The sequence below is a fragment of the Condylura cristata genome, unplaced genomic scaffold (genome assembly GCF_000260355.1).
Source record: "Condylura cristata isolate star-nosed mole 26May11 unplaced genomic scaffold, ConCri1.0 scaffold00017, whole genome shotgun sequence".
In the NCBI taxonomy this organism is placed as follows: Eukaryota; Metazoa; Chordata; class Mammalia; order Eulipotyphla; family Talpidae; genus Condylura; species Condylura cristata.
The window spans coordinates 25,810,357-25,825,861 of NW_004567118.1; the positions used below are offsets into that span (position 1 = coordinate 25,810,357).

Sequence of the window (15,505 nt, forward strand, 5' to 3'; positions counted from 1 at the left end):
CGCCGCCGCCGCTCGGGCTCGGAGCCGCCATTGTTGGGAGTGAGGAGCCGAGCGGCGCCGCGGCGGCTGCAATGCAGCAAGCTCGGCCTCTCGCACGGCCGAGGGGCGCGGCTAGCGCCCGCCTTGGGTCCACCCCTGGCCCGCCCCCGACACGCCTCCGCCCGAGCCTGACGCGAAGCCACACCAGATGCTAAGCTGCAGAACCGCCCAGCTCTCTAGTCCCTGGCCCCAAAAGCTGGCAGAAGTCATGTTTCAGGGATTTGGACCCGCCCGCGGGGCCTAAAGCGGTTTGCAGAATTAAGAGTTTGTGTGCATTTGGGGGTGAAGAGGGTGCATAGCTTTCTTCTCTCCCACAGAGGTCTATGATTTCCCCCAAGTCTAGGAAGACAAAATCAGAATAGTAAAGCTGAAAGGGATCTCAAGGATCATGTTTCTTATCCAGTCACTGACAGGGCTAGTCCCCTGACAGAGGGGAGTTGTGCTTAGCTATAGTTCCATCTGGAGTTTCTCTTAAGCCCTACCTAAAACCCTAACTATCTACATTACCCTGGGGGCTCAGCTACTCAAAGTGCTGTCCACAGACCTATCCCAGAACTACTGATTCAGGATCTGCATTTTAATAACCTCTCCAGGTAATGTGCATGTATCTTAAATATATGAAACAGTATCTTAAAACCATAGCTCTCCCCACTCTCCCCAAATATACTATCTTCCATCTCCCCCTCAGTGCGCTCTGAATTCACTCCAGAACTTCCTCTACACCTTCTAAGACTACCTAGTGATTATTATGAAATATATAAAATGACCACCCAAAAAATAAAAATGAGATTCCTTTCTGTGCTTTGTGCAAAGACTTTGATTTTTAGGAATGCAGCAACTATAGGCAAAAAGTTGGTCTTTTATGAGGCGAGGAGTTTGTGGCCATTCATAGACCTCTGGGTAGAGGTATGCATTGCCTGTAATAAAATGGCCACCTACATTACCTCCTAAGTTGAAACCACGGAGTTAGATATAACGTGCCCTTTGGAAGCATTGCACAATCTCTGCCCTTTCCAACCTTTCTTCCAACCAGACACATCTATATTAGAACTTCCTCATAGTGTGTCAAATATGTGTCCTCCGTCCAAATAGCCCTCCTTCTTGCTCTTAACCCAAGCTCAGCCATCACCTTCATTGCTCAGCTAGCAATGGTTACAGACAGAATGTGGGAACTGGGGAGGCAATCAAGGCAAACTCAAGGTGAGAGCCGGTAACTACTTATGTGGAGAATCATCCACATTCCTGTGGCCAGAGCTCTCCTCACAGGGCTTGGTTGTGTGATTAATATCTCCAAATCTAGGCCTTTATAAATATTCCAAGTCCCCATCTTGGACTCAGTAGCCCGTCCCAATCTTGTTGGTCCTGAGGTATCCTAAATGTGGCTTGTTTGAAGGAGAAATTTTATCATAACCTGAAAAGAAAGTTTCATTTCCAATCTGTTCAGCCCTCAGTACAATAGTCTATCTAAATCTTGAGCGATGTATACAGCAATGACAAGCAGAAGGAGGCATTGATGGCTCCCTAACAGTTTCCATTTTTTTAAAAAAGATTTATTTATTTATGCTTACAGAATTGGGGTACAGGCCAGAGGTGTGATGGGTGAGAAGAATCACCAGAGACAGAGTGGGAAGTAGAGCAGGCAGATCTACTGAAATACACTGCTGAGGGGAGCAGTGGGCGGGTCTGCCCCCACCCACCATGTTGGTCAGCTCCCTGGTAGGAGATCAAACTAGAGCTGCAGCTGCTTAGGAGAGCTTCATAATGCAGTGCTTTAACCCATTGTGCCACCAGGGAGAGCCCCATTTTCCATTTTTGAGGAGCAGATTGGAAAGTGAAGGAAGGTCTTGTCTTTCAAGGTTATGCATTAGTACCTTACAATCTTTGTTTCAGAAATCAAATAAAATACTTCATTCAAAAAATGAAATTGTGATTAGTAAAGATAATGTAGATGGGTCCTCCCTGGTGGCGCAACAGGTTAAAGCACAGCGCTATGAAGACATCAGCAGCCACTGCAGCAGGAGTTTGATTTCAGGTGATCCACATGGCACAGCAGACCTCTCCTGACCCACCTGCTGTTCCCCTCAGCATTGTATTTCAGTCAATCTGTCTGTTCTGCTCCCCATTCTTTCTCTGGTGAATCCTCTCACACCTGTACCCCAGTTCTGTATAAATAAATAAATAAATATTTTTTAAAAAGTTAATGCAGAAACACAGGGGTTCCCCCTGTCACAATAATTTTGATTTTCATTGTGTTAATCACTTCAGCATACTGAGAAAAGATATCAGTATCTTCATTGTTTGCTGAAAAATGAGCCAAATGTTGCTTCCCAACATCATCATACTCCAGATGCAAGATGACCAAATAGCAAACTGTTCTATTGGAGCAATTAGAGCAATTTTCTGACACTTTCTTCCAGGATTGTTCCCAAACAGTTCCTGTTATCTAAATGTCATTGGGGTGTCTCCTTGTGTGTGTGAGGGTGTGTATGAGTGATCTCATTTCTCAGATTTAATTCATTGATGATTGGAACAATGCCAAGAAAAGGCTTGGGGAACATTTAGTCTCCCCACCCTGAAAGTATCATGAGAATTCTACTCCCATTCATTGATGTAGACAATTAATATAGTCACAATCTTATGTAAAGTACTACACACCTCTTTTGCACATATATGTATATATATATGTATATATACATGTGTATATATATATATATACACACATCATTATTCCTTTAGTAAAAATATGAGAGGCAATACTAGAGATTATACAATCTTATTTTCTTAAAAACCCATAAATTTAAAAAATATATAGTATTTCTATATAATTTTAGGTATGTACAAGTTATATTTAAATTTGTTCAAAAGGTGTTTAATCAAGTCAGAAAGACATTGGCCTGATATACTTAAACAAATATAAATGAGAAAAATAAATTTGATGAATAGAACTACCAGAAATCACTTAACTTGGGAAAATCATTCAAGAAAAATGAATTTAAAAAGTAATATATAAATAAGTTGATTTTTATTCCATAATATCAAGTGCTGGATTTGTGATGAAACTGACATATACTTACATTGCTGTTAGCATTATAAACTGGTGGATAAGAACTAAGGATAATAGCCATCCCATTAAGTCGATATGTGAGCACAGCCAAAAAAGGACCACAGTTTATTCAAATTGATGAAGCTATGAGCTTATATTTTTATCTTCTGCTCTTTTTCTTACTTATTAGTGTCCTATGGCTGGTAATAGACTGCACTCCACCCCCAAAATGTATATGTTAAAGTCCTAACTCATAATATTTCAGAATATTACTGTGTTTAGAGAGAGGGCTTTTAAAGTGGTGACTGAGGTAAGATGAGGTCATAGGAATGGACCTTAATCCAATATGACTGGTTTTCTTAGAAGGAGGTTAGGGTACAGATATATACAGAGGACAGATTATTTGAAGATATGGCAGGGAAGATAGCAATCTACATGCCATGAAGAGAGAGGTCAGGAGAAACCAACCTTGTCAACACCTTGGTCTCAGACTTCTAACCTCCAAAGATTGTGGGAAAATACATGCCTATTAAGCTAACCAGTTGTGACTTTTTTTTTTATCAGAACCCCAGTAAATACACACATGGTTAAAAAAAAAAAAAAAGAATGACATAAGGGGCCTCCCTGATGACCTAGGGGTTAAGTCTCAGCACTCTCCTGTCCTGCCTGCTGCTCCCCTCAGTAAACCTGCCTGTTTTCCTTCCCACACTGTCTCTGGTGAATCCCCTAACCCTGCCCTCCTCCACTCCCCCCATACCCCCACCTCGGGCCTATACCCCAGTTCTTCTATGCCATAAATAAATAAATATATAAGTAAATGTTTTTAAAATGAATTATATAAGTTTAGTTTCTTTGGTAAAATTAATAGTAGCCACTATAACCTTTGGGGGAAAAGAGAAAACAGTTAGGCAAAATGTATCAACAGCCAGCAGATTCACATGTAGGGTGCACTGTGATGCTACAACCTTGAAAAAAAAATCCACAACTCTGAAGCGCTTGACTCTGCCATATAATAATTTTTCTTCCTTATAAGACAGGATCGAAATAACATACTAAGATCATTACTATGAACAATGTATGGCAAAATCAAAGTGCTCTTTCCTAAACAGGAAAAATGTAGCTTACCTTACATTTGTCAGGTGCTAGCACTGCACTGGATAAGAGTGTGCATGATACAAAGATGTAAATCTACTTTACTTCAATAAACATAATTTATAAAGAAAAAAAGAGAGTGCAAGAGCAAGTGGAGGGTGCGTTGTGGTGGAGACACAGTGGGAGAGCAGACAGTGAGGACTACTGGCTTGAACTTGAAGCTAGTAACTACTGGCTTGAACTTGAAGCTACTTCTGAATTGGGTCAGAGAATCTGGATTTCTTATAGCAGAGACTACTACTGAAGCCCAGGATGAGATACCTGAAACACCTGCCATCCCCTATCTGAGACTAAGACATCTAGAACACTTGCAAGCCACTCTGCTCCAGTTTCAAACCCACTACCCCTAATTGATACTAGTCTCCTGACTATTCCAACTACAAAACCAAAACTTGAATATTTAGCCTTACTAAAATCCATACAAAACAGAAGAATATATTATGAATGCCAAACAGAAAAAAAAAATCTCTGAAGGAGCCCTAACTCAGTGGAGTGTGGAGCATGGTAGAAGGGAAATTCAGGGCAATGGTCCTGACAGTGCTGATGGCCCTTAATAAACAAATGAACAAAAACAGAATAGAATGAAAATAAGAGCAGCTACATTAGAACATAATGGAGTTAAGGAACAAGAGAGCTGGCTTATCAAATACAATTGAAGGCCTTCATAGTAAACAAACATTGCAATGGAGAGAATTAGGGAATCTGAATACACAATAATGAAGACTAAAGAATAGAACAAAGTAGAGAACAAAAGAATAAAAAGAAAACAGTGCAAAAGCTCTCTGGGGCAATTTAAAGAGACATAATACCTATCTCATGAGATCCCAGAAGGAGAAGGAAACCTACTTAAAGAAATAATCACTGAAAAAAAAAATCTCAGTCTGGGAAATGAACCAGAAGTTGTGACCCAAGAGGCACAAAGTATTCCAAACAAAATAATACTAAATAGATACACACCAAGACACATAGGTTAACAGTAAGGACAGGACACAAAAAATATCAAGGTAGAAAAGGGTAACCTATCAGGAAACACCAAGCAGACTATCATCAGATTTTTTTTAACAGAAACATTACAAGCATGAAGGGCCTGGAGAAAGATATTCAAAGTATTTAAAGAAAATACTCCTACCTCAGCATCCTCTACCCAAAGTTAATGATCAAGACAAAAGGAAGAGCACAGGGCTTCACTGGAAAACAAAATGTAAAAGGATTTTCAACATCAAGCTACACATTAAAGAAATCCAAAAAGAGTTATTATAAAGCAACAGAACACTAAATATTGAAGCCAAGACAACTGAATTTCTTAAATGGAGGAGAAGAAGGTAGCAAGGTGGCCCATTAGGAATAGCCAAAGAGCAGATGGTCTAACAGGCCACACAAATAATCCATTTTGCCCTAATATCAGCTGAATACTAAAACAAAAAATAAGAGAAATAATAATAAGACAATGGGAATGGGCCATAAAAAAAAGAATCCCTCAAAAAAATTTAAATGTGACAAGACAAACCAAAACAAGAAATAAAAACATAACAAAATGTCAATAAATATCTATATCTCAATAATCACCTTAAATGTAAATGACTTGAACTAACCAGTCAAAACATGCAAAGTGGCTGTATGGATTTCAAAACAAAGCTCAATCTTCTGCCCAAGAAACTCACCTACCAAATAAGGCAAACATAGACTGAAAGATTGGAAGACAGGTATAAATCATGAACAGCTATACTTATATTTGATAAAACCAACTTTCAAATAAGAAAGATAAAAGATTAAAGATAAAAGGACATTATATTGTGGTTAAAGCTCTACTACAACATAAAAAGAAAAAAACAAACCACAAGTATATATGCATCAAATGATGGAGCAGTGCCTCCCCCAACTCCCCACAGACTGCAACTAGCAGTCAACCTGGATTCTTCCCCAGAAACCACCCTACACTCTCTGGTCAGCAGAAACTCTCAGGCATTCCCAGAGGGCTCTTTGGTTACAAGCCATTTCTTCTGCACATTTCTGCAGGCAACTCAAATCTCTCTGTGGTGGCCCTCTTCAACACCTTCTCTAACAAACTGATTAACTTTATTTTTTCTGTTCTCCTAATATGGCATAATGAATAGGTTACATTCTGGGAAACAGTTATTTTTTTTTTTTAAAGGCCTGGTGTCTGGTTAATCCCAATCCTTTTTTCTTTGTCTGTTCCCCAATGCTCAGACCCTTTTTTGCTAATTAGCAGTGATAGATGAGTCACCTATCCTGCTGTCTCTCCAAGGGAAGAAAAAATTTGCTTCTCTTACTTGTCGATGGGTGAGACCTTCAGGAGTCACCACATAGTTTTGGAAATTTATGTTAGAAGGAAATCTCAGTCTGAAAAACCCAGTGCTGACCAAAATCCAGTATGGACAGACAGCCAGTCATTGCTAACACCAGATAGCAGGTACAGATGGAGCTTCCCTCTATGAATCAGGTTTTCCAGAGTCCTGGTTGTCACAGACCCAGCAAGGGCAGGGCCTGAGGTCCAAAGTTGGCAGGTTCATGGACTCAGCAATGTAACAGTCAGTTTAAAGTGAAGGAAGCCCATGGATGGTAACATGTGATCATGTAAAAAGCATAAGTCAGTTAATAAGTGGTCAAGATGAGGCATTTATGGGGATCAAAGAAGAATTCTGGGCGGTGAAATTTCAGGGGAGTATGAACCTCTTATGCAAGCCCTGGGAGATTCTTATCCAAATAGACCTACCCAAGTCATAAAGACACCCTTGTCAGTTAATGAATTAATGAATTGCCTTATCTCAGAAACTTTCCAGATCTGCATCTGAAGGTTAGAACTTTTCCTGGCATGAGGTGAAGCTCAAAAGAGGTATACACATTTATGGAGAGACTTGACCAGGTGAGATCCCAGCTTTCAGCGATCCCCATGCCTTCTTGATGGGAAAAGGTAGAATCGTCATAGCTATAAGAATAGCAATGAAACTCAGATGCAAAGTAAAATGAATAAATAATTAATAAAAGGAAAAAAAAAAGACAAAAAATTCAGATGCATAATTGGATTTTAAAATGACAGAAATAAAGTCTGCCTCAGTGGTGGGGTATCAGTCAACATTCATAGTTTTCCTTTGGGTTTACATTTAAGCTTGAAAAAAAAATGTGATATTTATGACACAATCACAGAATTATCACATTTTACATACTAAATTAATTGAGCTGAGACTTTTAGTCTATTTCTAATCACCATCACACATCATATTTTTTCCTCTAGGACATCTGGACATTGCCTTGTTAAACAGCATGGCAAGATCAGTGTGATAGAAACAACATTTCTGCTCAGATATAATAATATTTTACCATTTTTCTAGAGGAATCTCCTTTCCTAAAATGGATAGCACATCTCCTAACAATGCTAAAAAGTAGGTAGCATTACTCTATCTCATTTACTTAAGGAGAGATGGCTCAGGTAACTGAGCTATTATATTAAAGGGCTTTGTTCTAAGAAATTGAGAATAAAAGCAAGCATGGAAAGTTTATTCTGTTTAAACTTCTTCCAAAAGCATCCTGATTACTACTCATTCTGTTACCATTATTCCTGTCCATATGTATACACATACAAATGTATATATACATATATATGTATATATCCTATGACAGTGAGTTAGATCTATTTGTCTCTTGAAATTTGATTTAACAGATAATTATTTATAGCTGTGCATTGCAATGATTTTCTTCCAGTTTGTTAAAAATCATATTTCTAAATAATAATGGAAGTATCTTGAATATTTAAAATAGATGTACCATATGACCTAGAAAATCCACTTGAGTACCTACCCAAAGAATACAAAACACCAATTCAAAGGGATATACACACACTTCTGTTCTTGCAGCACTATTTCCATAGCCAAGCTATGGAAAGAACCTACATATCCAAAGAGAGATAAGTACATTAGGAAGATAAACTTCCGCCATGTGTGATAATGTGGTTGGAGTTAGGCTAATTGAATTAAGTCAGAAAGAGAATAGACAAATACAGGATGGTGTCACTTATAGGTGGAATATAGAGAAAAAGGACAAAGGGTCAATAAACTCAAGCCAATAACAAATCTGACTGTAGAAATGGTGCTACCAGAAGAGAAAAAAGAAAGAAAGGAGGGAGAATAATAGTTATGGTGAAGGATTAGAGGTGTTTTGGTAGCACACCTGAAGATGGCGATCCCTTAACTCTGAATCATGTACCACACTGTAAACCATTATTACGTCAATGAAAGAAAAGTCATACTTCCAAATCCCACTTCTTAGAAAATCTGATTAGGAGAGAAGGGAATAAATTTGGCTTTAATGTGCCCTCTGTGTGAGTCCACTGTGCAGCCAGGTTTAGAAGCACTGTTATAGAGGACTGGGCTCTCTGTTTGATAAAGCACTCTTTAGCAATAAAAATGTTTTGAGGCTAGATAGCCACTATTTGTATACGTATTTATTCACAAATAATATACATATATTATTTTGTTTGCATTTTATATTATAAAATGAGAAAATAAAAGTCAAAAAAGGCTGAGGTAAGAATAAAAATGTTTAAAATATCTGTTTTACGTATTAAATAAAGTTCTCACTAACATATGATTAACAAGGAGACTGACTATACCTCATAATTTGAGCAAACCTTGGTTTAATCCTATTATTCAGAGATTTTTTTGGTTTTAAGTTTAGCTTATTTTTGATACTAACTTTTGTGGGTTGTAGTAAGTGGAAAAAGAATCTTTATAAAATCTCCAAATGGGAAAAGGACATTACTGGCAGCACAAGCCTGTTTTTCAATACCATCTTCTAATTAAGAAAAAAGTTTATGAACTGGACCACTAATTTTCATAATCCCTGAGATAAGTTAGTAGCTCTTACAAACTACTAACTTATGGAAGATATGTTGTGTTTAGTAATTTCTGCTGTAGACTTAAAATGAAAAGCACTAAAACTTTTTATATGCAACATTTTTATGTATTGGTTTTTCATTCATTTGGACCTTAATAGGGCGACTAGATATTTTTCATTCGATTTAATGAAATTTCACAAAGTAGTTGATATTGCATGATCTTAATCAGTGTTGAAAAATTATTTTTGTGTTCTGGGGATATCAATCTATAATCTCTGTATGTATAATATATTCTAAATAGGTTGATAACTTGTATCTTTTTAAAAAATCTAATTATACATTATTAAAATACACTAGTGTAAGCATACATACATATGCACATATATCCACCTATTAAACTATAGAATATGTGTGTGTGCATGTTCTCTGTGTAATATGTAGAATTTACATATTTGTTTAACATTTACCATTTAACACTAATAATAGTGGATATAAATGCACATATTGCTAACCTCCTAATATTTGGAGTCTTTTTGCCTAAGTTTTGGTCAGATATAATTAGGTTGGCATGGTCATCACTTCTTTTTTGAAACAGAAATCAAGCCAAAAGTGTAGTCTGCCATCTTCTTGTTTACCTGTGCCTGCATTATTACTGTTACTTTAAACTGAATTTACTTTGCAGAAAACTTTTAAAACTACATGGTCATTTTGTTAGGGTTAGTTTGCTCCAACATGTGTCAACTTCAGTATATCTCAATTTTTTTTTCTTTAAGTCTTTTTTTTTTTTTTAAGCTTTATTTATTTATGCACAGAAGAACTGGGGTGTAGGCCAGAGGTGTGTTTGTGAGGGGAGAGTGAGAAAATTCACCAAAGACAGAGTGGGGAGCAGAACAGGTGTACTCACTAAAATACACTGCTTAGAGGAACAGCAGGCAAGACAGGAGAGGTCTGCTGCACCACAATAAGCCAGCTTCCTGGCAGGGGGATCAACTCAGGCCTCAGTGGTGACAGCACTGAGACTTAACCCCAGGCCACCAGGGAAGCTCTGTCTCAATGTGTTCAAAGAAAATAAAAACATAGAATCCGATTGTCAGTCCCTCCATGGCATGACCTTCCCTGTGGTGCTTCTCACACAGACAAGTCTGCTTAACATATGTCCAAACGAGGGGGCTGGGCAATCCATCATATTCAGTGCTGGTGGGTGGGATTTCTTTCTCTAGGTCCATGGAGGTAGAACTTTAAATGTGTCTTTCCAACATGTAGTGACTTAACAAGAAATTATAGACCCTTCTGAGGAACTGAGAAATCATCACACCTACAAATATCTGCATAGAGGAGGGTTGACCTTTGAAATTCTGAAGCCTCAGACTGAGGATCCTTTTTCCCCAACAACAATAAAAGGTGAATATCTTTTATAACAGTTTGTAAAAAACTTACTCGACCCTATAGTTTTCTTTCTTCCAATTCAGCCTTTCTCCTTCTTTTCTCTCTTTCCCTCTGATGTTATTCTTCTATTTTATGCTTTTACTTCTTTTCCTTTTTTAACAACTTAAGATATTCATTTAATAATCTCCTTTAGGGGCCTCCCTAGCCACAGGGGTTAAGTCTCAGGGCTGTCATTGCCAACCAATATGGCATGGATTTAATTCCGGCAAGGGAGGACACACATGGCGCAACAGACTTTTCCTGTCTCACGGATGCTCTCCTCAGCAGTGTATTTCATGTAGTTCTGCGCCCCACCCTGTGTCTGGTGTCTCCTCTCATCCCACCCCCAACACCTCTAGCCTACAGCCCACTTTTTTTTATACATAAATAACATAAATCTAAAAAAAAATACTCCTTCGAAGTCCAAATAGATTAAGGATTTAGCTATAAGGCCTTAAACACAATAAGGTACATAGAAGAAAACATTGGTGGTATACTCCATGTCATCAATGACAAAGATGTTTTTGGAGACTCCACCCTTACAGCAAGGGAAGTAAAAGCAAAAGAAAACAATTGGGTTTACTTTAATTTTAAAAGGTTTACATTTTTAAAGAAAATATAAATGGATTAAAAAGACATCCTACTAGGGGACAAAATATTTACATATTACATAATCAACAAGGAATTAGTATCTCAGATATAAAAAAGAAATCTTATACAATTCAACAATAAGCAAACAACCCAATTGATAAATGGACAGCAGATCTGATAGGCTGCAAATTTTTTTTAAGATTTATTTTTATTTATTCATACAAGAACTGGGGTGGAGGTCAGAGTTGTGGTAGGTGAGAGGACTCACCAGAGACAGAGTAGGGAGCAGAACAGGCTGATGTGCTAAAATATATTGCTGAGGGGAGCAGTGGGTGAGACAGGAGGCGTCTGCTGTGCCCGGTGGGTCAGCTCTCTGGTTGCAGGATCAAACTTGTGCTGCAGTCATTACCAATAGCTTGATAGCACTGACTTTTTTTTTTTTTTTAATCCCCTGTGCCACCAAGGAGACCCTGGGCTATAGATCCAGACAATTCACCAAAGAAAATACAATCCCAACAGATAACATGTCAAAATGTTCATCATGGCTTCTAACAAGGGAGATGCCAGTTAAAACCAAAATAAGATATCATCTCTTACTAGTGAGAATAGCACAAACTCCCAAGGACAAATGTGAGAGGACATACAGAGAAAGAGGAACCCTAATACACTGTTGAAGGGAATGTGAATTGCTACAGCCATTCTGGAAAGTGATCTGGAGCTACCTTAAAAAATTAAAATGGAATTACCTTATAAGCAGGCAATCCCACTCTTGAGTATCTGCCTGAAGAACATGAAACCATCCACTCAAAAAATAAGTCCTCATTTATGTTAACAGCAGTACTATTGACATTAGTGGGGACATGAGAGTAACCCAAAAGCTCACTGATAGAAGACTGCCTCAAGACATGCATATCCACACTAAGGATTGTCTTTCAGCTGCAGGGACAGATGCAATGTTTCCATTTACAACAAAATGAAAGGGATTTGAAGGAATTATGAGTAGTTAAGCAAATCAATGACAAAGACAAATATTGGACATTTACATAGCAGATGAGTCAACAGAGAAAAATGCTGATTTAAAAACTAGCAGGCATTAATAAATGAAGTGAGTTTTCTTAGTTGAGAGGGGGTGGAGAGAGTGCAAGGGTCAAAAGAGATAGATCAGATCATCGTGTAGCAATAAAAACAAAATTTCTTCCTGATAGCTATTATTTCCAATTTTCTCTGCAAGTTCTTGTTTTGGGGTATTGTCGATTTTGTTGATTCATACCTTCTGAAGTATTTTTTTTTTTAGATTCATTTATTTATGCATACAGAACTGGGGTACCGGCCAGAGGTGCAGGGGTGATGAGAGGATTCCCCAGAGAAAGAGTGGAGAGCAGAACAAGGAGTTGCACTGAAATACACTGCTGAGGGGAGCAGTGAGAGGGTCAGGAGAGGTCTGCCACACCATGTGGGTCACCTGGAGGCTGGCTGGGGATTGAACTTGGCCCTGAAGCCACTGAAGTGGTTGAGGCTCCCTTGCAGTGCTGGGTTTTAAGCAGTTGCGCCACCAGGGAGGGCCCTTACAAATTGTTTTGATGTGACTTTACAGTTGTTGCTATAAACTCTTCTTCAGTGGAAATTGTTATCCATAAGTGCCCTACATGGCTGATGGTAGGTGTACTCTAGAACCTTGTGATTCTAAGACCAACCTCTTCTCTGCAGGAAGGTATTAGTCAATAGATGTTTCCTCCCTGAGATAAAAAATTTTCCTCCCTTCTGAATCATTGTAATCAGCACATAAGTATGCTATAATACCTATAATTTGTCTCATTTTGATATTTTCCACTATAGCAAAATGTCTAGAATTATTTGTTTATATTTGTTGCTCTAGTTTTCTCTGTTAAACTGACATCATTTAGATTATCTCCACTCCCAGCTACTTTTGACAAGCTCACCAATGATTCCAAAACTAATGGTCAATTCTCATTATGTATTTGATCACTAGCATTTGATACAGTTGATTACTCCCTCCTCTTTCTTTGATCATTTTCTGCACTGGGCTTCCAGGACATCATTCTGTACTTTCTATGTCTATCTCTTCCCTTTCTCTTTCTTCTATGATGGATTCCCCCAACCCTACATGTTGATGCGTTCAGGGCTCATTTCTCTTGACTTGTCTCAGGTATTAGTTATTTCCTCTGCCTGGAATCATCCCCAAGATATATCCATTAAGCTTTGTTTCTTTATTTCAGGTCTGTGTTCAAGGCTGTTTTACCAGACAACCTGGTGATCCTATGAAATTTATCCTCCATTTCTAATACTACCTAGCCCCCCTTACCTTGATTTAATTTTATTATGGGTAAGTATGTTACCCAACATACTTACCATTACTTGTATATTTAAGTAATGTCCATTTCCCTCTAAAACGCAAGTCCCCTGTGAGCAGAGACTTTAACTTATTTAGTTCATTGCTGTACACCTATTATTGGAACAGTACTGGGTGATGTCAATTTGAATATGCTGGTTCAGAGAAGGGGTCCTTGGGTTACCTCTGAGAAAATTTCATCAAAGCTTCCCTTTAAGCAGTACACAGTGAATTTCTCCACAAGGCAGAGATATTTAGTTTAATCCAAAAAGGCAGATTTATAAATCAAAAAAAGAAAGGAAAGAAAAGGATGCTTGGGACAGACACAAATCAGCAGAAAGTACTGCCCCTAAAAAGGACAGGTTTTGAGAAAGAAATGCCTGCACAGACACAGGTGGGCAGTCTTGGGAGGAGAGCAGCTGTTTCTCTTTTGCAAAGGGAAAGGTTTGTGAAAAGAAACACATGCTTAGTCATAGGTGGGGAGGAGAATTGCCTTTTGCCAGCGCAAAAATTGCACTAATATCTTCTCTTTGGGAGGGGTTCGGAATCCTTATCTTCTGTGGAATAAATTATTTCTAGGGCATGACTATGTAATTTGAAAGGACTATGGATCCTCTGCAATGGCCCTCCATCTCCCTGTCCCCACGCTGGTCTGCAACCCAGATCCATTCTATAGCAGCCTGATACTTGGTATAGCAATTGGCACCTAAGGCTTTCCATTTCTCTAGCTGGTTTAATGACAGTTTCTGGTCTTGTGATACCTCCATTCTAAATTTTCTACTCTTAGCCTCCATCACAAGTCAACTTTAGAAACTTCAGCCTAGGTTAAGTTGAAATAGTTTTCATACATTGGGTTTTGTTCATTCATGAGATCCAGAGAATAGATTGACTCTTGTCCACTGGTTAGTTTTCAGATGTGATAGGATATCATGATACATATCTCTCTTCTCTTCTCAATCCTCCCTTAATTCCACACCCCCAGACCTCCCCCCATCAAACAACAAAACAAAACAACCCCCCCCCATTTCTCCTGAGGAGATGCCTTTGATCTCTAAATGTGGGGCCCTGCAGATCTCCACAGTTTGACTCCTTTTATGAATGACCTCCGTTTGCCAATCACCCAGGATTAGCACACATGTGATGCAGACCTAACTCTAGCAACCCAGCTTTGCACATGCTTGTACTGACACAACACAGTATCACAAGACGCCTGTGTGGCAGAGTGAGAAAATCCTAAAAATGGGTCAGACCTTACTTACTTCGTACACTGTGAGACAATGTAGGCAGTTATTTTTGTTGGAAGTGATGAGGAGGAAGGCGAGAATGGAGAGTGAAAGTGGTGTCCGAGAGATGGGGGAAGGAGGAGTAAGGTCCTCCTTACTTGGCAGTTGTTGGCCTGAGGAAAGGGTGTGAGGAGGTAAGGATGGCATCCTTGTTGAAATAGAGTAAGAAAGAGGAAAGGGTAGTGGGGAGGGAGGCCGATGCAGTGAGGAAGGTGGAAGCAGAGGTTGGCACCTCACCGAATGCCATCCCTGAAAGAGAAGTGCAAGGCGAGCGGCTAGGAAGTGTAATAGCTGAGAACTGGGAAAAGCATGACAGAGCAAGGTCTGGTCAAATCAAATGGCCCAGGGAGGTCGAAGAGTGTAAAGAAGAGAGAAACCTCGGTCCAGGACCAGATGACAATTTCAGTTTGGGGTGTGGGACTAGGTGCAAGGGTCTGGGACAGACAAGGAATTACCTTTGTGGCCCTCGCAGTGTTTCGTCCCGTGCCTGGCACAGACAAGGAACTCAATAAATGTTTGGGGAAATCTCACGCGAAGAGCTCGGATGAACGGCCGTTGGGCTGGCAGCCTCGGGGCAGCGGGGGCGCTGGCGGGGCGGGCGGCCCTTGTGGCCAATCGTAGCGTCCGCCTCAGTTCCGGCCCCGCCCCTCCCCATCCAGCCCCGCCCCCGCCAGTCGCCTGACGGCCACCAGAGGCGCGCGCAGCCGCCCATCTCCCGGAAGTGCGCCGGGAGCTGGCGCTGCGAGCCGAGGTGAGCGCGCGTGAGCTGG

The 15,505-nt window shown here is 39.5% G+C and overlaps 2 protein-coding genes across 3 annotated transcripts in view; one reads left to right on the forward strand and one right to left on the reverse strand.

Moving 5' to 3' along the window:
- Positions 1-15,505, reverse strand: part of MAP2K4 (mitogen-activated protein kinase kinase 4) — a 114,234-nt gene that overhangs the window by 94,916 nt on the left and 3,813 nt on the right. Inside the window, exon 2 of the mRNA XM_012726082.1 lies at positions 15,191-15,501. Coding sequence (XP_012581536.1) covers positions 15,191-15,501 — 311 coding nt within the window. The remainder of the gene's footprint in view (positions 1-15,190; positions 15,502-15,505) is intronic.
- ZNF18 (zinc finger protein 18) overlaps positions 15,447-15,505 on the forward strand; it is a 15,963-nt gene continuing 15,904 nt past the window's right edge. For both annotated transcript variants that reach the window (XM_004684582.2, XM_012726006.1), the window contains exon 1: positions 15,447-15,486. The gene's annotated coding sequence lies outside the window, so the exon portion shown is untranslated. The remainder of the gene's footprint in view (positions 15,487-15,505) is intronic.